Source organism: Castor canadensis, chromosome 6, assembly GCF_047511655.1.
Source record: "Castor canadensis chromosome 6, mCasCan1.hap1v2, whole genome shotgun sequence".
Lineage (NCBI taxonomy): Eukaryota > Metazoa > Chordata > Mammalia > Rodentia > Castoridae > Castor > Castor canadensis.
The window spans coordinates 68769871-68797572 of NC_133391.1; the positions used below are offsets into that span (position 1 = coordinate 68769871).

The 27702-nt window shown below is 39.1% G+C and overlaps 1 protein-coding gene across 1 annotated transcript; it reads left to right on the plus strand.

Moving 5' to 3' along the window:
• The first annotated feature begins 9708 nt into the window (after positions 1-9708).
• Positions 9709-20471, plus strand: LOC109693550 (interferon-inducible GTPase 1-like). Its single transcript, XM_074076631.1, has 2 exons — positions 9709-9812; positions 18831-20471. Exon 2 carries the CDS (start codon positions 18852-18854, stop codon positions 20109-20111), a length of 1260 nt encoding a protein of 419 aa, XP_073932732.1. The 5' UTR covers positions 9709-9812; positions 18831-18851; the 3' UTR covers positions 20112-20471.
• The last annotated feature ends 7231 nt before the right edge of the window (positions 20472-27702 follow it).

The window sequence follows — 27702 nt, forward strand, 5'->3', positions numbered from 1 at the left end:
TATAAAAGTAGACTGGCTGGTTGTGTCATTAGTAAGCAGTGAAAGTGACACAATATCCCACTTTGCTATATCACTTCCCTTTCCTCACTCTCTCTGCTTTCCATTATACTTCCTGAGTAAAAGAGTAACATGAATTCCTCTAGTGACCTGAGTCTAGGGCACACACACACACACAAGAGAGAGAAACAGAGAGAAAGACAGAGACACAAAGAGAATGCATACATAGTTTAAATTGTATTTGCCATTAATATACTTGATATAGTCTTTGTTATATCCTCTCATTACACATGTTAGCTTCTGTCTTTCAGTTACTTTTACATCCTGGAATGCTCAAGTGGTGATATATTGGGCACAACATCTAGGATTGTGTTTACCTCATGACATCCACTAGTTTTCTAACTTCAACTGATCAGGAGTTTTGGAGGAAGGGTAACTAAAGTATGATGGAGAGGTGTGTCTGAGAAGTGGTGGAGTCAGAGGCAAGAGACATATGCATGAGTCCAGGAAAACACCTGGTCCAATGCCCAGGTTTGCTTGTCTTCTAAATCATGATTTAAGGGAAATGACAATCCAAACACGGTGCTTATTAGCCCAAATCCTGTCTGAAAGGCAATTTATTATTATTGACGTAACCTTTGGTGATGGTACTGGGCATTGTTTTTAAAATGGAAGAAGACTCTACAAGACAGAAATACACACACAATGAAGACAGCATGATTCCTGTTCCATGATACCATCTTCTAAAAAGTGTAAATAAAAATTAAAGGGAACAGTTTTCTCTGATGCATCTGTAATCTTGCATGCAGATGGGAGAAAAAGGGCTAGTTACATACCTCTCTTCTGCAAATTCATCATTCCCAAGTCCACATTCCCTAAAACATCTAGCCTTAACACTGATGTACTCACTTCATCCAACCTAGTACATACTGCTGCCAGCAGGCCTTCACAGAAAACATCCTATGTCTCTATACTGAAATCAGTGGCATCAGCCTCAATCAGGAAAAGAATATGCGGAGCAAATCTAGCCTGAGGATACAATTTAGGCTCCCTGGAGAACCACTGGCACAAAGCCAGAAGCACTGAAGACTCACACTGTCACTCACATGCTATAAATTCGGTCTACTTTTGATGTGGTTGTAATTTGAGCACTGAAAATAATTTTTAAAAAGTTCTGCTCCTTATTAGCTGAGACCTTATAATTACCCCAAACCAACAATAGCTTTCTAGAAACTTCTAGAATAGCAGTTTATATGAAGTTCTAAAACTAGATTAAGTTTCCGCCTGAATGATGCCATCCTGCTGACATATTCTAAGGCATTAGTCCTTTTCCTGTAAGTATCCTGTACTTGAAATCTGGGATATGTTTCTTCTCAAGTCAAATTTATATTCCTCAAAAACAACTGTTCATGAACGGTATGGGTTATGCCAGTTGACACAAGTGAGGACTGCAGTCCCACTATCCTCCTTTTTCACACCAGCAGGCCAAGGGCAGTGGAAAAGTGAGGAAGCAGAAGATGATGGCTGCAGGGTACCATGGTCTCAGCTGAGAGGCTAAGAGAGAAGTACAGCCAAAGTCTCTGAATCCTATACACTGAACAACTGAGTGCTGAGATGCTGAAGTGACCTGGAGCAGAAAAGTTCAGAGTTAATCAGGGAATGTTTCCTAGAGAAGGATAAGAAGGTTTCATCTACAGATCATTATGGAGGCCATTTTACAGACAGCCTTCAGCTTATAGTAGTTCTATTCAGGATTTCTCAGCCCTGTAATGTTGTGAAAGTGACATGCACTAGTAAAAATCATACTTCAGAATTTGCATTTTGTTCTTTTCCCAGGCTAGTGATTTAGGATAGTCTCTCATAATTCTACCAGTGGCAATTAGTACAGCTGCCAGCCTGCCACCGCATTACAGTGCTAAACAACCAAAGCTCTGCAGCATGCTGTGTTACTAAGCTTATGTTTTGGTAGGTTAGACATATTAAACACGTTTGGAGATGTTTGCATAGAACTCAGCTTCCTCCTCACTCTCCTCTCACAGTCTTCTGCCCCCCTCCAGTGAGCCTTTTCTAATATTCATGAGCACCTAAGGTACATGTAACATGTCCCTAAAACAGAGACACCAAGGAATGGCAGCCTTTCTTCTGGTCATTGCAAGTAAGGCTGTAAAGGGCACCTAATGTATGGAAGAGGTGAAGAAGCACTGGTCTCTTCTGGACAGGTAGCTTTGATCCTGCTGGCTTAGAACATAAAGTCTAGAACATGGAGATCCTCTAGCAGTCCTCACTGCTCACACAAGATTTTCTATTTTGGGGCTACATACCAGGCTGAAAGAACCCGGGTTTCCATGTACTGGAAACCAGCATGAGATGTAAATTTCATTTTCCAAAGGAAATACATTTCCTGGAAGCTCTGTCATTGGGGGTGAAATATATGTCTGCTAGCAGAGTTGGTTAGTTTCTTTAAGAGCAAACTAGTAGTACTTAAATAAGCAGAAAGATGGGGACATGTGATAGAAAGGGAAAGGAAGGCTGAGAAGAGTCCAGCTCACCAAGAACAATTGGACACCAGAAGGATCCGCATTCCTTAAAGTAACACTGCCGTTAAGCAGCCAGAATAGCAGATTTTTTGGGGAGCCTCATCTATGTAATGTAATTGGCTGTTAATTGCACTGAATTTCTTCCAATTTCCGTTTTATCCTTGTTGAAACAAGGAATACTTTTATGAAACAAAGCAGTCATTGATACACCTTTCAACATCTACAAAATTCAGAATTGCAAGGTCATAGAATTGTGCCCTCTGGAGGCTATGTAACCTTCCAGTATTTTTTTTTGTTTAAAGATTTTTTTAATTCTACCTTCATGAAAACATTATCAAGTTTCAATGGAAAAAAAGGCTCATTAAACCTGTGAGTTGTCTTGATTTTTAGTGTAATTATTGTTGTATACCAAAGGTGTAGTTTTATAGAACTGGACCATTTTATGGGAAATTAAGCTTTAGAAGTTTGCCATATTGAAAATTCAGGCTTTTCAATTCTACCTGTTAGTGTGTGAGTTGGTTTACCCATTAATATTAATCTGCAAATTACCAAGTGTTATAGCTTAGAGGTTGTGTCTCCCAAAGGCTCATTTGTTAGACTTGGCCCCGAGCAGGCACTATTGGGAGGTGGAGAAACCTTCAGGAGGTAGGGCTTAGAGGGAAACCCTTTCATCACTGGTAGCATGTCCTTGTAGGGGAGTGTGGAACCTCAGCACCTTCCTCTTCCTCTTTATTCCCTTGTTTGTGACATGAGCAATTTTGTTCATCCAAAGTCATAGAGCCAACTGATGTTGGGACCAGAACATCCAAAACTGTAAGCCAAAATAAACATTTCTCTTATAAGTTGATTGTCTCGGTATTTTGTTATACTGATAGAAAGCTAAGACACATAAGCACCAGGTGTTTTTCACTTAGTAACTGGGAATTTTTAAATATTGGCTCTCATAAAAATGGACTACTTAAAAGATACTTGTTTCTCAATTCACCATTAATTAAAGCTAGAATCTTGTAAGTTTTACTTAGGCTTATCATATTATTTATACATTTTGTAACATGTGTATAAAAACATACTTCTGACTTTGTTTAAAAATGAGAGTGCTTTTGATTTGTTCTTCAATAAATGTTTTACTGTCAATAAATTTAACAGCTTGTTCAGCCTAATATGGTTCTAACTAAGTTGATCTAGTTAAATCACAGCAGTGAGGTTCAAATATGTTTTAAGAGGTCTACTGACAACATTAAAATTTACATAGACTTTCACACCTTAATTTTTTCCTTGTCAACTTAAATGCAATTTATAAAATGTTTACTTTGTTATTGTGGAAAAACTGTGCTATGTATATGTGAATTCATCCTCTCCTCCATGCAAGAATACAATAGCCTATAGTTATATCCCTATTTATTTTTTGCTTGAAAAACATTTTTATTTGTACATGATACTTGTACAGGGAGTTGTGTTGTGACAATTCCATACATGCATATATTGTACCCTAGTTTAGTTCCTCTTCTCCATTATCCTCCCTCTTCCCCAGCTCTTCTTAAAATTACTTCAAGAAGTTTCAGTGTTCCATAGTCACGCATTATAGAAAGTACCTCAACCAAATTCACCCTCCTTTACCCTCTCTGTTTTATCCTCCCCTGCGTTCTGCTATTATCCTCCCTTTAACATGACCTGTTTTATATTCCTGTCCTCTGTTGTTTGTGTCTGTTCATTGTTCAGTGAGGTTTTGCCTGGGTATTTTACCTGTAAATGCATTGTATTTTAATAGTCAGCCCCCCTTTATTACTCTTCCTTATCTTTTCCACCATACCCCATATCGTTCAACAGTTTTCAGTGAATTTCCTGGTGTCTTGTTCCTACACCAATGTGATATATTTCAATATTATTTGCTCTTTATCATTCTTTTCTTCCTCCCTTGGTCTCCTCTAACAGTCCCACTTTGGAAAGCATATTCTTTCTCTGTGTATGTGCATATATGATAATACTTGTGCTTGTATTTGAATCTAGCTTCCACATATGAGAGAAAACATATGGCCTTTGTCTTTTGGAACCTGGTTTACTTCACTTAACATGAATTTCCATCAATTTACCTATGAATCACAAAATTTCATTCTTCTTTATGGGTGAACAATATTCCATTTTCTCTTTTTTTGTTTTTTACTATTGTGTTGGGGATACATTGTGACATTTACAAAAGGAACTTCATAAAATATATATTCTTAAAATATATCAAATATATCACACTTGAATTCACCCCCTCCATCCTTCTCCTTTATCCCCCTCCTCCATTCCTGGAATATTTTCAAAAGGTCTCATTTTTCCATTTACATACATGTGTACATAGTATTTTCACCATATTCCCCACCATTCCCCACAGCCTCCCCCCTCCCACTGGTACCAAGCCCCCAGACAGGACCTGTTCTGCTTTCTTATGATTTTTGTTTGTTTAAGGCAACTACACAGGAAGTTTCCTTGTGTATGTCCCTCTTTAAAACCTTAGTGATAGGCACAGGGAGTTTGTTAACTCTTCTTGAAAAGTCAAGTTGTAAGCATTTATTACAAAGTTAAAAATGAAGTTCCTAAATATCCAAAGTTGACCATATTTGAGACAATTTAGAAAACTTTAAAAGTGTGTTGAAAACAAACAGGCTTTAAAAAAACAATTTGTCATTCAGAAAAGGAGACATCTTTAAGGAAAAAATAATTTTAAAATCCCATGCTTCACAGATAATGCAGATATTTTTCCTCATCTGGTCAATGTGCAGAAGCAAGCACTTAAGAACTCCAATCTTATATCTAGTCTTACTGCTGCACCTCATATTCCTTTTTCCTTATTGGATGACTAAACTGGCTCATGGAAGAGATGGTAAGCCTCCTTTACTCAGCCTGCCCTGCTCAGCCTCTGGAGCTGACAGACTATCAGCTGATATAGATCTGCTGCTTTTATCTCTTTGCCATCTGGTGGTTTATGGTTTTCTGGACTAGGAGATACTGAGTTGAGGTGGTTTCTGATCTCAAGTCTCATTGCCTTGATTTTCCTTACTCTCTTCCTTGCCACCTATGTAGTCTATCTTTGGTAAGAAGACCACTATGGAATCATGGTCTTTAACAATGGTACATACTCTTTTTTCAGTCATCTACATTGTTCTCCCATGCTCTGATTGTCAGTACCCTCCCATCACTTCTCCCAGAACGGTAGGTTGTGATCATCTCCCACTGAGTCTCTACATACAGTAAGGTAGGAAACTTCATTGTAGTATGGCCACCTTGGTTGAGTCTGGTCTCCAGGAGCCCAATGTAATCCCTCCTTCTTCTCTGCACTCTCATTTTTGTGGTAATTCTCCTGGTAATCGCCTATCTCTGTACTTATCTAAATCTAATCTAAGATGTGGTTAGCAACTATAATAATTATATCCTGCCACACAGATCCTGACCAAAATTGGATCTCTACAGAGCCTGTGACATTTGCTGTATCCACACCCTTTTCTCTTTTAACATCAAACTCCTCAGTCTCTCCATCTCCTATGCTGGGAAGGTGGTCCTAGAGTTAATCTTGTTTACAGCAGTCTGCTACACAAATACATCTTCCTTGGTATAGTTCCTGATCAACCCATATAAATTTCTTTCATCAAATCATTTATGCTCCCAAACCTGTGTTGGAGTAATCTGTCTGTGCCTCACAGCACGATTGCTGTGAGGCCTCCTGTACCAGTGCTCTCTGCATCACTATCCACAGTATTGGACTTGGGTGGGGGCAGTGGGCTGCTGCTGGATCTTGGGCAGTTGCAGTGATGGTGACTGTGCTTGTTAAATCTTCAGCTCTGGCTCCTCCCAGGTGTGAAGGTAATTAAGACATCAGTAGATGCTCGAAGCTCTCAAGGGTCCACACTCTGCTCCAAATACTGGTGGAACTCAGGGGTATAATCTTGAGAAGAAAATTACTTTTGTGCTGAAGCCAAACTTTAGATGATAGATATATGGATAGATAGATAGATGATAGGTAGATATTAGAGATAAAGCTGTTTATGATATAGATCTCTATCTATATACATGTACCTTTGGAATGATGCTAAAGTCTCTCTAGTCTATGATCTTACCTTGTATAAGGTGTGAGAGACCATGGCAATGATTCAAAATGGAATAAATGATTTTGCTCTTGAGCTAAAATGGCCCATGTAGTTAACTATGGAAGCCTTTTCACACTGAGTACTACTTTCCACTAATATATGTCCACAATGTGCTGAAAACATGAAAATATTTGTAAGGTTTTTGTAAGTGGCTCACTAGAATCACTTATACCTAGAATGAGATGAATCATCTTTGTATCTTACAAAAGAATAGCTCACAGCTTCTGCAGGCAGGAGAGGTACATATAGGCTATGTGTCCTCTGAACTGCTTTGTTGGTTCTATAATCTAACATAAAGAAATGGCAACTGGGAGGCTGCTGAGGTCATTGCCATAACTTTCTATGCATGTTTAGAATTCTTTCATCAAAAGAAGGAATTCTAAATTAACTAAACAAGTATGCCTTTCTGAAACTTAACTTCTAAAATTGGGATAAAGAGTATATTGATTGTTAAGTCCTACCAACTAGACTTTAGGCTTAAGTCCAGTTTGAAGATTGAAAATTATTTCTGTTTATGTTATTTGCCTGGCATGGCTTATGTCTTTGGTTATATTTCCACAAAAACTCATTACATAATATGAACACCCACTAAATTTAACCAATTCAAGATTTCATCCTCTGTCTACCGAACCTCACATCAAAATATCATAATGAAACTCACTTTTGTATAATGAATATGTACTAACCTTAAAAAAAGATTTCACTTTTAAAAAGCAAAGAGTGTTGAATATCTTGTGATGGACTGGGCAGGTGCTGTGGTAAGAAGTGGAAAGACCCACAGAGACAATCAGAATCACACAAAGGTTTCACATGTGCACAGTTCTTTCCCATCCTTTCAATCTCCTCACTGCTGCACCCTAAACTCCCAAATCTGTGGTCCAACTCTCTTGCCAATCTATAATAAAGTGAAAAAGTCTATGGGGGGGGTGGTATAGGCTGAAATTGAAATTGGCATTTGCACAGGACCTAGGAATTCTGTTGTATGATGTACTGTTGAGTTAGGGGTCAGGAGAACGTGACTTTTCAGGGTCATGGAAGGTGTTCCTACCTTATTTGTAAGTTGCTGCTCTGTGTTTCTCTCACTGCCAAGCCATAATGTGGGGAGCCAACAGGTGTATTGAATAAGCTGCGTGTTTGAGTTTGGCACAGCCACAAACTGCAGAAAGGATCAAGTATAGTTATGCCCAGTAAAATCACATGCCTGATTGGCACAGCCTCAGCTGCAGAAGTGGGCAAGATGCAGTACAGCTTGGGGGATTTTTGGGGTTTTTTTTAATTCCAACATTTATTTTTCCCCTCTTTTATAGTCTTTCTATGTATCATACAGCAATATTTGCTGACAAAGAAATGCATTCTGGGTTTCATCACGTGCTCTTCTTTGTATTATTTTAAGCACTTTTACTGTGATGGAGAGAAGTGTTTCCCCAATGGATGTGGCTGTTCTTTCTACCTTTGTTTTTTTTGTTTGTTTGTTTGTGTGTTGCTTTTAATTCATTTATTCATATGTGCATGCATTGTTGGGGCCATTTCTCCCCCCTCATCCCCCACCTCCTCTCTCTCCCCACCACCACCCTCACATCCAGGCAGAACCTTTTCTGCCCTTTTCTCCAATTTTGTTGAAGAGAAGACATAAGCTAGGGGAAATGGTTTCAGTTTTTCACCATTAAGTATGATGTTGGCTCTAGGTTTGTCATACCTAGCTTTTACAATGTTGAGGTACATTCCTTCTATTCCTAGTTTTCTTAGAGCTTTTATCAGGAAGTGGTGTTGGATCTTGTTGAAGGCTTTTTCTGCATCTATTGAGATGATGAAGTGGTTTTTGCCTTTGCTTCTATTAATGTGCTGTATTACATTTATAGTTTTGTGTATGTGGCACCACACCTGCTTCCATGGGATGAAGCCAACTTGGTTATGGTGAATGATCTTTTTGATGTGTTGTTCGATTTGGTTTGACATTATTTTATTGAGGATTTTTGCGTCAATGTTCATTAAGGAAATTGGTCTATAGTTCTCCTTTCTGGAGGTGTCTTTGTCTGGTTTGGGGATGAGTGTAATACTGGTTTCATAGAATAAGTTAGGCAGTGTTCCTTACTTTTCTATTTCATGGAGAAGTTTAAGGAGAATTGATATTAGTTCTTCTCTAAAGGTCTGATAGAATTCAGCAGAGAATCCATCAGGTCCTGGACTTTTCTTTTTTGGGAAACTCTTTCTTGCTGCTTCAATTTCATTTTGTGTTATAGATCTATTCAAGTGATTAATATCCTCTTGGTTCAATTTTGGATGGTCATAAATATCTAGAACTTTGTCCATTTCTTCAAGATTTTCAATTCATTAGGATATAGGTTCTCAAAGTAGTCTCTGATGATTCCCTGGATTTCTGTGGTGTTTATTGTTATCTCCCTTTTTGCATTTCTGATTTTACTGATTTGGGTTTCTTCTCTCCTCATTTTAGTCAGATTTGCCAGGGGTCTGTCAATCTCGTTTATTTTTTCAAAGAACCAGCTTTTTGTTTCATTGATTCTTTGTATGGTTTTTCTATTTTTATTTCATTTTTTTTCCTTTAATGTTTATGTTTGGAGAGAAGCTGTCACAGGTTCCTCCTGTTCCCAAGGATCACGGTGTCATGACCCTCCCCTGAAAAATGCCTCTCCACCTCATGTTGCTACTGTATATAATAAACACACTGGAGGTGGGGGGTACCAAGCCTACCTGGCCCCAGCTTTATGCATGTTTTGTCTGCTGTCTGTTGTCTTTCCTACATCTCCCATGGCCCTCATATAGGTTTCCAGGACAAGCTTGTGCAGGACGGGAGACCATAAGTTTCACCCAGGTTTCTTGTTATCTCAGGACTATTCAACTTTCTCTTCTCTGAATTCACTGAGTCACTAGGAAGACAAAAAAAGTCTAGTTTTGTTTCACTTTCTGTTCTTGGAAATGCAGTAGATTCTGGAATGTCACTAGACTCCTCCGTGATTGGACAACAGTATACTGAGGGTTGGGAGAAAATTCATGTGAGGATAAAAGTCTGTTCAGGTGCCTTCTATCTGCTACTCTGTAAGAGCAAGACGGAGGTGGATTTCACGAAAAGACACTAGAGCATAGTTGGGGATATTGCTTGACCAACAGTGAGCACATCGACTAGGATTTTCTGGTAATTCGTGAAGACTATTCAAAGCTGATTTCTGGCCCCAAATGTTTCTTTTTCTCTAATGAACTGGTAGGTAAGGAGACATTTGGGAACCTGGACTGGAGAGCTAGATCTTCTACAAGGAAGGATCCTTGATGGGAGGGAGGCAGGATTGTCTGTGGATGGTCTAAACTAATCACTCAAGTTTATGTAAATCTAAAGCAAATGTTTTGGATAATATTTACTTCGTAAACCATCCAATTATTTTTGACTGCCTCTAGTGCTTCCCCCTAGAATGGTTAAAAATACATGTATCAGAATGCATTGTGAAATATTGCTACAGCCTGTTTGAGATTGTTGTGTTTCAATCTGCTGTTACTCTATAGTTATATTTTCTTACTTCTCTTCACCCAGTTCAGCACTTCTCATTCCTTTCACTCTATTGGAAGCTAGACTAGGAGGGAAGAGACACACCATTTATGCCACTTCTGTTATAACTGGGTATGGAAAGTGTACTACACGTAGGAAGTCTTTTTCATTTACTTTTTACTGTACAGTGGGAGTGCTAACAATCTCATCTTACATTTGTGAAGAAAAGTAAGCCATATCAAGACATATTGATGAAATGTCATTTAAAAATTCATTTTTATAGTGATTGGTATCTCAAATCTTACTTAGCTGCATTTGTACTCTGCAAGAATGTTAAGATAAATTTTAGAGTCTGTATCACCAACACAATGAATTGTGAAAAAAAAGAGTAAGAAAGGAAAACCAAGAAGATACAATCTGGTGAAGAAAAGCATGTGTTCTTTAAATGACATCTGTAAATGCTGGTGGGTGCCTGTCCCTCTCCTCAGTAAATCTGGCTGCAGTATTTATTTCTGTGATTGCTTGTAGGCTTAGCTTCTCTCTTATTATAGTCCCTTTATCCATGCCTTCCTGGCCAATAGTCAGAGATGATCTTGCCTTGGGTTTTGGCCATGATGCTACTTCCATACTTGGTTCTTCCCACCTCCAGTGACTCAGGCACATGGAGGCTGCTCCCAGGAGGCCTTCATCTTGCCCTAGATTGCAGAGTTCACTGGATTCACATACTGGCTGCACAAGCATCACTCAGGGATGTGTGGTGATGCTGCTTGTTTTATGCCTGTCCTGGTCCCTGTATTATGTATTGTCCTCTCCATCATCAAATCTTTCCTGGGAACTGGTATGAAAAGAAAAACTCTACTTGGCAATCTAAAGTGTCAGCAAAATTCTTAGTATTTGCCTATATCCCTTCCCTTCGTCTACAAATCAACACTGGATGGATTCCTTTACATTTCTGTGTTTTCCTTTGCTTCAAGGAGAACAATTGCCATCACCATAGATGAGTTCTCCCAAAGACTTCATAAAACTATCAAAGTAATTTTTCTCTATTTGTCCCTCCTGTCAACCACACCCAAGGACTGAGATATGCTATACAGTAGGTAAAGAAGAAAAGACTGGATTGTTCACTCATTCCCAGAGCCCAAGTTTTGTCAACCTTGTCACTGATGACATTTGGGGCCTGATAAGACTTTGGAATGAAGGGCTTAGAGGATGGGGTAGTGGTGGTGACTACATGTCTCATAAATTGTTGGATGTTGAATGCATTACATTTTCTTGTCTATACCAATAGCATCTCAACTCCCAGTTGTAACAACCAGAAATTGCCAAAAAGCTCCCAGGAAGCTTAAAATAACCGATTGAAAGCTACTACCAGAGGCACATGTATGTCTTCACCTTGACCATGCTCTTCACCATTGGTTCTATGTCATAGTGTCCTGGTACCTTCTCATGAAGGTTTATTCTGTCATTCTGCATTGATATGTTCATCTTGAAACTTTATTCAAGGATCAAAGATTGTGTACTCCGTGATCTGCCTTAACAGTAATAATGACCCAATGTATCATTATCTTGCCTATTATAATAATTTTTTCTTCCTCTTCTGATGTCTGATGCATAAGCATTTTGGAGGAATCTGAAAACTGAAATTATTATTATTAAGGAGTAATTAATTTAACATTTCACTGGAGTGATTGATAAACTTGTGGATGCCACCTGTCAAAATTCGACTCATGTGGTTCATGAAATTTGTGGAGATTTTCTCACGTTGTGCTCTTTAGTTTTGCTTTTTTTAAGCAAACACTCAACTTTGGTTGTGTTCATGTATCAGCCCACCCTTTAGAATACAAAAACCTTGTGTCTGCAGTCAGGTTGAACAGTTCCGTAGACTTTCTTTCCTATACAATTTTATTCATTTTTACTATAGATCAGACTAGGGACATAGTCTATGTATGCAATGAGTCTGTATACACTTATGTTGGCTCATACACCCAGAGCTTCATGATTGTAGGCAAAGCCCCTGTTACAGTTTGGATATGAATTGTATCCCAGAAGGCTCTGTTTAGGCCTTGATCCTCCTTACAAACAGTTTTGAGAGATAGGGCTTTGGGGAAAGATTATAAGGGTTCTCACTCTGTCATTGGATTAATCCATTGATAGATTTCAAATCTATTTAGATATCAGGAGGTGATAGAACTGTGTAAGGGGCATCTAGTTGGAGGGAGTGGGTCACTGAAAGCACGTCTTTGAAGGTGATATGTACACCCCATCCATCCCTCTTCCTCATCCCTGGTTCCTGACCACCATGAGTGAGCAACTTTGTTCTACCACACCCTTCCACCATGATATTCAACCTCAACCAGGTTAAAAGTGACAGGGACAAGGGACTGAAACCAGGAACTAAAAAAAGTCTTTCCTCCTTTAAACTTTATCTTAGGTATTATTCAGTGACAAAAAGTGTGAATAATACACTCAAACTGTATTAGGATATTGTACTAGGATTTTGTTTGATCCTCATTAGAATACTGACACTCACTCTCTCTAAAGGGAGTAGGACTTCATTGGCCCATAGATCAGTTAGAACCACTGAATAGCCACAAGTATTCTCAGGAGCATTGAAGTGGTTTCCCCATTTACTTCACTCATTCGTCATATAGTAAGTGATCACGTTTCTGTAAGTATTAGTGATGGATCAGCAAACAAAACAAAAACACGTCCTCCTCATTGAGGCTCAAATACATTGTGGAAAACTGATAGCAAACACATACCTAAAAATATCATTTCTGCCAGGTAGCAGTCGGTCAAGCCTATAATCCTAGCTACTCAGGAGGCATAGATCAGGAGGACCACAGTTCAAATCCAGCCTGGGAAAATGGTTTGCAAGACTCTATCTCAAAAAAAACTATAACAACTTTGAGTGGCTCAAAGTATAGGCCCTGAGTTGAAATGACAGTCCTTTTGGCTATAATTGGTATGAAAAGGAAACAGAAAAAAAGTAGAGTGAGTGATTGGGATAGGTGAATCTTGTATCTCAGCAAGAATATAAAATTTAGAGAAAGCCTGACATATTTTAAAAACATCTTAATAATGAATGAATAATGAACCATGTGGCCATAAGGGAAAGAGCAATAAAATAAATGGGAACAATAACTAAGTGGAAAGTCCTGAGATAGGAGTGTGGCTCAGGGAATAGCAGGGTGGATTGGATGCAGAGGCCACAGAGCCCAGAAGTAGTAAATGAGCTCAAAGGTGTGTTGTACATGGCAGTGCTTTGTGTATATGAAGGACTTTCACTACAAGTGAAACAAGAATCCCTATGAGGGCTTTATGGACAAAGGTGACATGATCTAATTTATGCATTAAATAGATAAATCTTCTTATGTTTGAAATATCTATGTTGTTGAGAAAAACAAGAGCAAAAAAAAGAGTTAAGGATGAATTGTCATAATCTAATCTGGAAATGATGGCATCTTGAAGAAGGTAGGTTGGTGACAAGTGACCAAATATGAATAAGTTTAGAGAAACAACCAAAATGTGATACAGAATTAGATATTAAAAAAAAAGAAGAATCAAGGATAACTGCAAGGTTTTCTAGTGGGTTCAATGTGCTCACATAGTATTGGAGGAGATAGATTTAAGGAGATAGGAAGGAAGAGCCACCAAATCTGAGCTAGTTAAAACTGCTCTTCAACATTCATCTTGTTTTTTCCTGCTTCCAAACTGTCACACTCATATTAGTAGACTACTTATATATCTCTAGTTGATTTAATATATGTATTTATGAATACAGACATATATTCTCAGCATACATGCATGTATATATGACACTTTCAGGTAGCTAATATTATTATTAGAATGTTTTTCCATCTGGAAAATGTTGATCTATCATTTTCTCTTATTTTCATTATTCAGTTTTGCCATCAGTGTTATTTTACATCTAAAACGAATTAAGCATGTGGAATAGGTTTTCCTTCTCTTTTAAATCTACATTATATGACACATACACTATGATCTTTGATACTTTATAGATCTTTTGAACCATTTGAATCCAACTTACTATTTTGCAATTAGGGAAGTTTAATTTTTTTTTCAATTTTTAGCAGCTACTAGCTTTCTGGCATTTTGTATTTGATCTCTCACTAATTTCAACATTTCATGTTTTATAGAAATGTGACACATATTTATTAAAGTAAATTTACCAAGGTTCTTGAAATTTCTACTGAGCCTAAATTTTGCCATGGTTTCCCATTCAAAGTCTAATATATTTCTTGCCTATTTATTATTCTTATTAGAGTATTTTTATATTTTATTAATATTTCTTTAAGTGTCTAAGTTTGCTGATTATTCACATCATTTTAAGAATCCCCTTCATAACAGAGAGAAATAGAGGGGGTGGTGTATCTGTGATTTTAATTGAGTGAATGGTATTGTTTCATATATCTCATTCTCATCCATCTTTTTCTCTTATATTTTGAGCAAATATCCATTGGACATTAATTATTTATTTCTGTTCAAAAAATTACTCTTAATTTATCATCTTAAAATAATACACATTTATTATCTCAGACTTTCTGAGGGCCATGAATATAGACATTGTCTCCCTGGATACTCATCTTCAGCCTTTCTCACAGGACTGCAGTAATGGTGTTGTGGACGAGGGCTGGGATCTCTTCTGAGGGCTCACAGGGAAGCGTCTTATTCTAAGCTTGTTTACATGGTGGTGGCACACTTTAGGTACTCAAGAACTATAGGAATAAGAACTTCAGCTCGTTGCTAATTGTTGAATAGAGGCTTCCCTCAATCCTACCACCTGGTTATCTGCCAAATGCCAGTTTACTTCTCCAAAGATAACATGAGACTCTTCCAGAAAATGAAACCTCAATGTCTTTTAACAGGATTGAGGAGGGACATCCAGTCTGTGGTGGTATATTCTCCTTATGTGAAGCAAGATTCAGGTCTACCAAAGCTGGAAGGAAGAGAATTACAAAAGCAAGTGAATACAGAAATCATTAATTGTTGGAAATTATCTTAGAATGCTGCCTTACACAATGACCTATTTGTATTTCTCTCTTTCTCTCTCTCTCTCTCTCTCTCTCTCTCTCTCTCTCTGTCTCTCTCTCTCTCTCTTCCTTCCTATTTGTAGATTAGACCCCTAGAGACAGTCTGCTTCATTTATTTCCTCTGGTGATGAAAATTGGTTTTAAAAAAATTGACAATGTCTTCCAATAATATAAGTAATGCAGTGGTTAATGTTACTATATCATGGGTGAGAATATCCGTAGAATATATGGTCAGTTTTATAAAAATGAACAAATGTTCTTTGAAACTTAGGTTTTTTTTAATATTTCCTTATATAATGTAATATAAAGTTTTTCTTTTAACCTTATCATTTTTCCTGGTTGATTTCTTTGCTCTTTTAAAAATTACTAACATAAATTAATTGTATCAAAAGGTTTAATTGTGAAAGTTCCAAACATTAATAATATACTTTGATCAAATTCATGCCTTCTACTACACTTTTATAACCACCCTGCCCCCCGCCCCTACTTTTTTATCATTAGTGAGGTTCATTTTGTTATTTTTATGCATATATATACTATATTTTGATCATATTCATCACCCAGCACCCTCTCATTTCCCATTTACCCCCATTTGTTCCTCAGTCACCCTTTTACAATCATGTCTTACTATTATATTAAAATTATTATTTTTAACTCTAGATTCCACATATGAGCAAAAATGTGGTATTTGTCTTTTTGAGCTTGACTTATATTGTTCAACCTAATGATCTCCAGTTCCAACCACTTTCCTACATGGATACAAGTGAGAAAACACTTAGAATTCTCTGTTAAACTTCATACCATCTTGAAGCACTCATAATCTATCTCCACAATTAATCATTAGTTACCTCTCATAGCTAGACACTAGAGATGGCTAACAAGACTTGTTCTCAAGGGCAAGTTCACCAGACCCTCTCAATTTTTATGTTGATGAACCTAGCAGCTCTCTTTTATAATGTACCCAGTTCACAAACAATGGGAAAAGTTCCATTTAATGTTGCATGACATAATCAAAAGTGGACCTAGGTTGCAGAACATTTATACAGAATTGAAGGTATTACATATTTCATCCCTTATTTCAGATATATAAAACATTCTTTGGAAAGGAAAGGATACACATATCTTTGCAGCACCTGCCGCAAGAAAATAAGTCACGTCTTACAGTTTAGGCAGGATTCATCAGTAAGTGCTCAAATGAAGAGACTGCAATGCAAGAGCAATTCCAGAAAGTTGGGCCAGAATAAGGCCAATAAATAAGGGATGGTGAGGCACCAAGGAGCTAAGAGGTATGAGAAGATTTTATTAACCCTAATGTAGAAAAAAGAGAGAAGGAAAGAAAATATTTTTCTTAAAATTCATGTAAGAACTGGAACAGTAGTCAGAGGCCTGTATAGAGCATGGATTGAAATCAGTGACGGGAGCAGTTACGGTAGTAAATGTAGCACAAGCAGGGAGACATAACCTCGCCTAACTCTCAACGATGCCCATACACTTTTTGGTGCCTCTAGCTGGCTAAGTTATTTTGGAAACTGGAAGGTGAGGGCTCTCTGCTGATGTAATCTACAAGGCTGTCCACCTGGGTCACAAAGCAGACTTCTTGTAGTTGCTTGTAAACAGAAAGTTCCAGATTCCCTATATCTTAAGTAGATACATACAGGTAGGATATGTATACATAGTGAGGGTGATAATAAAAGTTTATTAAAGGTAAAGGGAAGGCATCACAAAAACAATAGATGCCCCATCTGGCCAGGTGGGGGGAAACCAGGAGCAGGAAATAAGCAGATTTTTGTTTTAAGGCATTTTTTATACCATCCTTAATTTGGGGGTGGGGAAAACTTGGACTGTTCCCAATTGCCTATGGCCTGTGAGTGGGGGAAGGGTTTGGGAGGTTTTGGAGAATCCAGTTAGGGTGATTGACAGTTACTCTGCACATGTACCCAAGCCAGCTCCTAGGGACTCTAATCATATGCATGGGATGTGATCAACATCCATGCTTTTATCTGAGTGATAATGGAGAGCAGGATCACCCCAAGGCTTTTCATCTTACAATTTACAACACCAGAAGATAGCATTAGACTGAGATGAAGAGTTTAGCATGAAATGTGCCAAGAATAAGTTACATAGGGTCTGAGGAGTTCCATGGCATTTTTTTCTACTTCCAGTTTTCCTCAGACTAAGAATGTCAAGATGGATCTGGGAAGAGACAATGGAAAGTAAGCAACTAACATCATCCATGGTGCTCGCATCCTGTTCTGCTGCCCAGTTGAAAAGTGATCTTCATGATCTCACTTATATTTGAAATGTAGAATAGTCAAACTCAGAAAAAGAGACTAAGATGTTGGTTACCAGGGCTAGGATGGGGGAAGTGAGGTAATGTTGATCAAAGAACAAAAAGTTTCTGTTATGAAAGCTGTACAAATTCCAAAGCTCTAATGTACAACATAGTTATGATAATTATTGTGCACCTGAAATTGCTAACACTGTACATTATAAATCTCACCACAAACATATACAAATGGTAACAGTGTAGAGCTGATACCTTTATTAGCTGGACTGTGATTATCATTTCACAAGATGGTCTTGTATCAAACAATCAAGTTGAACACATTAAGATATAGTTTTCATATGCTAATGATATCTCTATAAAGCTACTAAAAGAAGTGACTTTCAGATGGCAAAGTAAGAATAGTAATTTCTGGCATAAGCTTTTCTGAAGTGCATCCCTTACAAATGCTGTTTTTCAAAGAAGATTCTATATGATTAATTTTTTTTCCTTTTTGTTTTTGTTGTTTGTTTTTTGCTTTATGTAGTTTTGAACTCTGGGCCTTGAGCTTACAAGGCAGGAAATTTACCACTTGAGCCATGCTCCCATCCCAGATTATTTTCATTACATAATAGCTATAAAAGAAAACAGGAGAGATAAATAAAGGCTTGAACATGCTGAAATACTACATTGAGGAAATGGCTTTAAACTTGGACTTGAAAAATGGAGAAGCCTCATGTTATATAATTGCAAGTTTAATCCTCATGGAAAATGACTCATGTACATGAGTTCTACAGTAATGAAAAAAACTCATGAAAATCAAATTAATGCAACTTAGGAATTATATCAATAAAATGCAGTACAGACCTTTTTTGATATCTTGATTGTAGACAATGGTATAAAAACAAAATACAAACAAAAACAAAAACCTGTATGACTGTGGAGGAATTTTGACACAGATTAGATATTGATGATGTGAATCATTACTTATTTTCCAGTGCAATAATGTCATGACATTTGTATTAATTTAATTCCTTATAATTTAAAGAAAAATACTAAAGTATTTATGCATGGAATGAAAGTGTCTCGTATTTGCTTTAGAATACTACAGTGGAATTAGATGAAATTAGATTGGTGATGTTGTTATAGCAGTTAAGGTTGGCTAAAGAACACATGCAGATTTTTATTATTTTCCCTTTAAGTTTTAAATTTTCCATAATAAAGATGACATTAGAAACAATGTATCAGAACATAACTGAGGGAAACAGAACTGAGGCAGCAAGACTATTAGGTAGAGCAAAACACAAAGATCTTCTGGCACAGCAATCTCTTTCAACTTTCCCTTCTTTCTTTCAGTTCCTTTATTTGCTCACAGTCATGGGTCAGCTGTTCTCTGGTACATCTAATGATGAACAACAGAAAGATTTGGCCTCCAGCTTTACTGCATATTTTAAGAACGTGAAAGTGGAAAACCAAATCATCTCTCAAGAAACCATCCATTCAATTGAGTCACATCTGATGAGAGGAAACATCCAGGGGGCAAACTCTGCAATCAGTGATGCATTAAAAGAAATTGATAACACCCCAGTCAATGTTGCTGTGACAGGGGAGTCTGGCACAGGGAAGTCCAGTTTCATCAATGCCCTGAGAGGGGTTGGTCATGAAGAGAAAGATGCGGCTCCCACTGGGGCAGTGGAAACAACTATGCACAGAATGCCATACAAACACCGAAACATTCCCAATGTGATCATATGGGACCTGCCTGGCATTGGAACCACGAATTTCCAGCCAAAAGATTATCTGGAGAAAGTAAAGTTCAGTGAGTATGACTTCTTCATTATTATTTCTTCTACACGCTTCACAAAAAATGATGTAGACCTTGCCAAAGCAGTCAGATATATGAAGAAGAATTTCTACTTTGTGAGAAGCAAGGTGGACTTTGATTTATGGAATGAAAAGCACTGCAAACCATCTACCTATGATAGAGAAAAGGTCCTGCAGCTGATCCGAAACTACTGTGTGGATACTTTTAAGAAGAATAATATTGACGAACCACAGATTTTCTTGATCTCTAGCAGGGATTTATCTGAGTATGATTTCCCAGTCCTGATGGACACCCTAATAAAATGTCTCCCTGCTCAAAAGCGCCACAGTTTCCTGCTTTCCTTGCCTAATATTACAGAGGCAGCCATTGAGAGGAAGCGAGAATTTCTGAAGCAGTTTATCTGGCTAGAAACCTTGATGGTTGGAATATCGACTTACTTTCCTATAGTGAATGACATCATCGATAATGATGTGAAGTTGCTGAAAGCAAGCTTATACCAATATCAAGTCCACTTTGGAGTGGATGATGCATCCTTGCAGAGTCTAGCTAAGGACTGGCAAGTTCCTGTGGAACAACTCAAGGAAATCATTAAATCTCCAAATTTGTTGAAAACTACGAATGAAGAAACAATACAGGAAAAGATTTTGGAATGTTGGAATATGCTCTGTCTAGCTAAAGGTAGTCCTCTTAACAAAAGTCTTTATGCAAAGAAAGTCTTTTACTTACAGCTATATTTCCTTGACATAGTAACTGCTGATGCCAAAATTCTCCTCAAAGAGATATATTATAGAAACAGGTTGTGTTCTGATTAGACTAAAATTCCGTGGATGTTGAAATCCAAATTCATAAAATATAATTAGCACAGTAATGTCTCTAAACAATATACTGAGTTCATTGAGATTATCCAGACTTAAACTCACACTTAGTGATTGCATATCCCTGTTAGCTGCATGAAGAAGATGAAATATGTTTGAATAAGGAAAAAGCTAAATACCATTTTACTTTAATCTTAATTTTCTTGATATTAACATGCTTATAGATTCTTATACATTGTATGCTTGTAGATCATCATCCTTTTCTCACATATGACGTAGTTTTTTGCAACCTAGTTCAACCCAACATGCTTGGGTAAGTTATAACTTTCAAATATTAAATAGTTGTTGTTGATGTAACCTGCTTTTTTATCATCTCATTGATCCAAACATACCTCAACCTGCACCTACTGACAATGACAAAATGAATAGTCATCACCAGAGTCTTGTAGATAAATTCCTCCTTTCTCATGTGTGTTATTTAAACCAATCAATTCAAATCTCTCATTGGAAAGCCTAGAGGATAAGGCCTATGAACCTTAATAAAGATGTAGTCTCACAGATCCTTTCTCTTTCTGTTGCTCTTCACCTACTAGTTGAGATGCCTGACACTTCTATACTTCGTCAATGTCCTGTCTGCACATCTAACCTCTCTGGAACGTGTGTCATCAGAATCTTCTGCTTCATGCATTTTGAGTTCAGTTCCTCATTGTGTCTCAACACACACACACACACACACACACACACACACACACATCCCTACACTTTACTTCCTCCCTCCCCATCAACTCTGCCTTTGGAATGGCTATACTGCTTTGTGAACTCTTTCACTACAGAGACCTGAAAACCAAAGTAGAAAGAATCCAAACCCATAGGAATTGCAAATGCTTTGGTAAGGACTAACCAGTTTCAAAGAATCCTATTTAGTCAGTGTTCTTCTTGAGAAAATAACTAAAGAAAATCTATTATTCTGTGCTGGGAGAAGTAAAAAACCCTGTATTTCTCTGCTTTATGAGCAACTAGTCCTTTGATTATATAATGGTGAAGAATTGCTTTAATCCATATCTGACACCAATAGGTGCTTAATAAATTCTTGATGAAAAAGTCATTTCCTGTTGTTATTTGGCATTCTCAATACACCAATGATGACTTTGCGGCAAGCTAAAATTAGGGAAAGTTTGGGACTTAAAAACATATTACATCTCAGATTAACCATGCTTTGGCTCAGAGACTGCCCTCACCCGACCACGAAATTCTCACATCCCTCCCCACTCATTGATTATGGGATGAGAGTGTAAGAAAAATGATCTTTTCTATCAAAGTATTTGTCACCCTCTTAGATTACTTAAAATTCCCCAGGTTTCTATCTTAGATGACTTGCATTGTTTAAAGAGTTCCTGTTTCTTTTTCCGGATTCTTGTACAGCCCCATTCCCCATGAAAATTATGTGCTTTAACCCATCCCCTAAGCCTTTTAGCCAATCGAGAAAGATTGTAAACCTTTGACCTGGACAAATCCCAGGTGAGGGGCAGGTACAACTGAGTCAGGGATGTAAGGAGAAGCCACTGTTGGCCATTTTGTGCTCACATATCTGCTCAGCTGGAGTGAGTACATGCTTGTATCATTTTGATCAAGAGAAATTACCTTATCAAGATTTTCTCTCTCATGTGTCTGTTTTCAGCACTGAAAGATCTTTAATTCCAACAAGAGTCACCTAGTTCTGCCCTTCCCATAGATTAGCATAAATTTTAAAAGCACCTGGAGGAAAGACACATTCTCTCGACCTCTAGATTCTACCTGGGTCCCACAATGCTCCCTTTTGTATTTCCCTTCCCTTTTAATAAACTTCCTTTACACAAGTGTATTCTGTCATGGATTCTTCTAAGTGGGACAAAGAATTTGGAAGTTTTTTGATCATAGATTGCAGTGACACCATCAACATTTGTGGCTAAGCCAGCTAGGAGAAATGATGAGCCCCCAGACTCTATTTCTACACTCTTTTTTTTCTCTTTCTTCTATTTCTCCGAAACCATAGTCAAAGGAGTGGGCTGAGCTCTGCCCTTAGGAAACACAGCTGGGAGACATGGGGTCTCTAGGGCCTAATGGTGTCCGCCCAACATGCAGGCCTACCTGCTGGTCACATTGTGGAGGCAGGTGGCCTGCAGGATACAGTGATGTCTGTCCACCCAACACAGAATCCCCCCACAGCTTGGGGTTCATGGAGAACACTCACACAGAGGTTCCCACATCCTACATTTTCCCTCTGGGGCAGGCTGCTTTAAAACCACAGCACCCCACTCGCTTCCTTCTCTCTCTCTTTTTGACCCCAGGCCAAGGCAGCCATGTGGCCCAGAAGGCATGCTAGCCATGGCAGGAGCCAGCTCTGGCAGCTGTCTCCCCAGGCACATGGGCTGGATTTATCTCCAGCCCCCAGCCATACCTCTCTCCTGTCCTGGGCTACGGTGCCCCAGGCCTTAAGCTGCCTTCAGAGGCACTACTGGAAAAATAACCTTGGAGATATGCCTGGGTTCTTGCCCAGAAGAGTCAGTGAAAGTAACAGCGGAGTTTGTTGGAAGATTACCTTTCAACAAGAAAGTGGGTTGTCTTTAGTGTGAGAACAATGGGATCAGGATTTAAGGTTGAAACATTCATTAAGGAACTCTTTGCTTTGGGTCTTTTGACCCCTGGGGTGATTTTCTGAGTTTGGGTCATTGTCTTGTTAAAAGAGACATTGAGTAATCTACTAATTCCTGATCTAATTGATAATTTGTGTTTGAAATTCCTAATCTTTGCTCTGTCTAGCTCCATGGATTCGGTCCTTGTTTTGTTAAATTCACTTGCGAAAACCTCCCTGCTCCAGGCATAGTTGATGTTTAGAAGGCAGATTATTGTTGGGTAGAGAGTGAATTAAGCTTTTGAGTAGTAGCTTACTTTGGAGCTTCCTGCGATAGCTTCTGGGTTCTGGCTACCTGATCTTAAATAGAGATTAGTGTTGTTAAAAAGTTAAACTAAAATGATTTCTTCCTGTGGCTACCACTTATGCCTATCTGCTACCTATCAGAGGAACAGGGACCCGCTTGTGCTCTGAGTATCTGGCCAGACTGGGAGCCTCAGCTCAGAGGATGGGAAGCTTGTGGCCAATAGCAGCAACAGTGCCCCCCACCAGGAGCCAACACTGCTGTCCAGAGCTGTGTGGCCTAGCAGGAAGGAGGAAGCGGCACTGACACTGGGTATGCACCAAGATCCATGACCCGCATGGCCTGGGGTCCATGGCCACCAGGCTGCCTCCACTGCTAAAGGTGCCAGCTCTGGTGGATGCCACCCTGGCCTCAAGCCAGACCTCTCTTTCCTGCAGCTGCTGTGCATCCATAGCCTTCTTCCTCTTCCCCCCTCTCTTCTGCTCCCTTGCCTGCCTACCTGCATGTCTCTGTTTGCCCTGGGCACCCCATCTCTATTATCACTCATGCTGTCCTTGTCCCCACGGCCTGCAGGGTTTGCAGAAGTGCTCACCCTGAGGTTATGTTCCCCTGTCCCAGACACACACGCCCCAGGCCTGCCAGCAAGTGACTGGAGCCCTTCACTGATGGTATTAATGGAATTATTTGCCAGATTATAAAGATAGTTTCTAAATATCCTTTCTTTAGGGAAGCTAACAAGGACTTGTCTGCCTAACAAATGTGAGGTTGTGAGTTCAAATCCCACCTTAGTTTGCTTTGATTATTGGTCTCTTCATTAGGAGGTCATGTGGACAGTAATATGTCTCTCAGAGATTAGATCTTTTTATTCCTATAATAGATTGTTATTTTGAGCCTGTATGTTACATACAACATGTCTTTGTTTTCCCTTTGAGAGACCCTTTGGAGAAACCATGTGGTCACAGGAAATGCTGCCATCTTGATGAAGCCATCACGTGTCCAGCACCATCTTGCCACTCCCTAAGATCAGGAAACTCATGGGCTATGCCATCTTGTCATGCTCTAAGAAAATTATAACTAACTTGTGGTTAAAATTCTCTTAATTAATATAGTTTTTATACATGTTGTTTTTACTGCATTAATCTGTTAAGGATTGGACTAGAATAGGGTATTAGTGGTAAACCTCTGTTGTAAACTACTTAGGAACCTAGCTGATCAACTTACTAAAAATAATAGCAAGAAATGATGTGTCTAAGAGTACACTCTAATGTGATTGCTTTGTGTCCTTGTGTTTTCTGTGTATGTCTCAGTCTGTCTCCTACCAGCTGTAGCCACTTAATTTTTACTTTTTTGACTTCAAACAAGCAGGCCAAAACTGACATTTTTGCATGCCTAGGTCAAAACGTCTATTTGCGTGTGTGTGCAGATATCTTTAGGATGGTTCCTAAACTACTTTTATAAAGTTAATGTGCACAACTGTCTCAAAGGTATTCTAAAGCTTTAATCCCAACCAGTCCTAACTATCCTCTGCCTTAAGACAAAAGAAAATTTATGGACAATAATCTCAATCTGTTTCATTCTGTTATGAGTGCAATTTACATTTAACTCTTTTATAATTAGGTTAATTGACCCATGCGTTTTTGTAGATTACTATTATTAAAAAGGTAGTTTAATTTAATCTTATTCCTAAATCATTTAAGGTATAATGTTGCTAAGAGCTTCATTTAAAACAGTGTTTTCTAAATTTGGGTTTTTACAAAGGTTGTTTCAAGATACAAATTAAGGTCTTAAAACTTATAAATTGATATATGTGTGCTTGGGTTGGCTACAGTTTAAAGTTCGCCTAGAGAGTTTTCTGAGGTCAAAATTTAAGGTACTGAAGGATGGACTGCAAGAGGTCCCAAAAGGTGATAAGTGGTCAAGGAGACACCTCTCCTTCCCAGGAAATCTGTCTGTACCTGAGAGACATCTCTGCCCTCAGGCAATGCAAAAAGGCTATAAAACCCAATCCCCAACCAGACCCAGGGGACCACCAGTTTCTGGGTCCCCCTGCATTCTTCACTATGCAGTCTTTCCCTTCTCTTCTTTACAAATAAAATCTTTCCAACCTTTGCTGCTGGAGTCTGCCTGTGCTTTCATTCTCAGAGTGGGCTCAAGAACCCTGAGCACCTGAAATTCCTGCACATGTCATCCGTGCATCACATTTGGCAACCACAAAAGGATCAGCCATCACCTGAGGTTGGTATAGGTTGTGCCAAACTGGGAAAGGCTGCCTAGGAATGTGACTGTGAGTGTCCAGCACTTCATCACCACGGCCTAGCTACAGTGGAACTCTCAGGCCAACCTTCTCTCTCCGTCACTCTCTCTCTCTATCTCTCTCTCTCTCTCTGTCTTGTTAAGGAGGGTTTCTGCCTTGGGAAACTGAGGAAAAGCTCCAAGACCATTACAGCTGTAAGGCAGGCAATCTGAGAGAACTCAGATGCCAGCTAGGGGTTTATACCGGACTGCCAATGCTACATGGGCAGAGTCAGACTTCAGTGAACCAAGGCTTTTTTCCTTAAACTCTAACTCTCTCTCTCTTTCAAGATCTGACCCACATAAGAGGAGGTCTGAAAATAGCCAGTGGAAAGGAAAGTTTCTCTTCAAGCCATAAAAGGTGTTCTGGCCAGGGCACTCCCAAAGGCTGGAGATGCAACTTCCTGATCCACCCTGAGGCTCCAAAAGCAGCTAAGTCTTGGACTCCTCCAGCCATGTCTTCAGCAAACAAACAATCAGATTTCTTATAGTTTCTTCATGGTTTCCATGGCCTGAGAGTGGAGGTCACCCCTTGCTTCCAATGCTCCAGTACTGCCCATGGGCAGGATCAACCTGGACAGCAGTGGTAATCAATAATCCCTCATGCATTGAGCCTGGAAATTCTCTTCTCCCCCAATCCTCAGCCTCTCCTTGCCCTTTCCCAAGTAGTTCAGGGTGAGTGTCCCCCTCCCCACTTTGCTCTAAACAGCAGTGAACTTCTTTCTTCAGGGAGTTTGAGGGAAATCCTTGCAGGCACCAGAAAGTGCTATTCTCTAATTTAGACTTAACTGTCTTTATCAAACATCAGGTTAACTGGTTAAACAGGTTCTGCAGCCTGCCTTCAGGGAAAGGAAAAAAAAAAACAGTTAAAAGGCAAAAACCTCAGGTCTTCTCCTGAGGCAAAAGCCTTCAGACACTCTCTCTCTCTTTCCATAAAAAAAGCATATATGCCTCATAGGATAGGATATATAGGGGGACAAAAGTGTACTTCATCAGGAGTCCCCATCCATGCCTCTGCAGGAGTCCTCCCTCTGGCCATGCAAGCTCTCTTGGTTACTTTGATAGAGTTATTACAAGCCTTCAGCTGGTAGAAGAGAGCCAGGTACTGGATCACAGGGGAAACAGGCAAGTCAAAACAGATAAGAGATTGGTCAAAGGTCATTTGGGGGGGGGGGTGGCTGCACCTGAGATGCACCTGTAAATCCTCCACGACTTTATCCACAGTGGCAGTGACAGGAAAAAGGGAGAGAGGGAAACTAGAATTTCTCCTCATCTGGGGATGCCTAGATAAAAGGAGAAACCTCTGTTAAGGTGACTAATTTTCCTTTGTTTCCCTTTTTAGATGGGAAATCAAGCCTCAAGGATCCAGGAAGGATCCCCCCTTGCCTGCTTATTAAAATATTGGAAAGATCTTGATCCAGAAAGTTTTCAGCAAAAGCAACTCAAGTTTTACTGTACCCAGGCTTGGCCACAGTATCCTCTGGGAGATGAGGAAAGATGGCCAGAAGAAGGAAGCATTAATTATAATAGCATTCTTCAATTAGATATGTTCTTTAAAAAGGAGGGAAAGTGGACCAAAGTTCCATATGTTTAACTGTTCTTTTTCCTATGGGACCACCCAGAATGGCTGAACAAATGCAGGCTAGATACCCAGACCATGGTAACCCTTTGCAAAAAGCCCCCAAACTCTCTTGAACCAAAAAACCCATCTGATCCTCCATCAGCTCCCCCTCTTCCCCTAACCCAGCTATCTCACACACCAGACATTGTCCCACAGGACTCTATCCCCTACAGTTAACTCCCGGAGGGGATGAGGCTTACATTCCTTTTAGAGTGAGTGAACTTAAAGAAATAAAAAAGTATTTAGAAAATTACACAGAAAACCCAGATCAGTACATCCAAACATTTAGAGAAGTCAGCCAAAACTTTAAACTGAGCTGGAAAGATGTAATGCTATTGCTCTCTCAGACCCTTACTTCTCTGGAGAAACAGCGGGTACTAGATCAGGCAGTCACAGCTGCAGACAATTATCACTTAGATAAAAGTGGCTCTACAGGCCTCTCTCAGACTGGACCCTCACAGGAGGAGGAGGAGGGGGAGAGTGAAGAAAGACAAAAGACACTGGATACCTAAAAGGGAACCTCGATTCCCAATTCCAACAGATCAGGCAGTAGCTAGGTATGACCCTAAGTGGGACCCTGAAAATGACAAGGATGAATGGAGTCATAACCATTTCATCCACTGCACTCTTGAGGGGCTAAGGAGAGCCAAGGTAAAACCTCTTAATTATTCCCAAGTCAAGGCTGTACAGCAAGGACCCTTAGAAACCCCAGTAGCTTTCCCATAGAGACTTAAGGATGCTTTACAAAAGCATACCAACA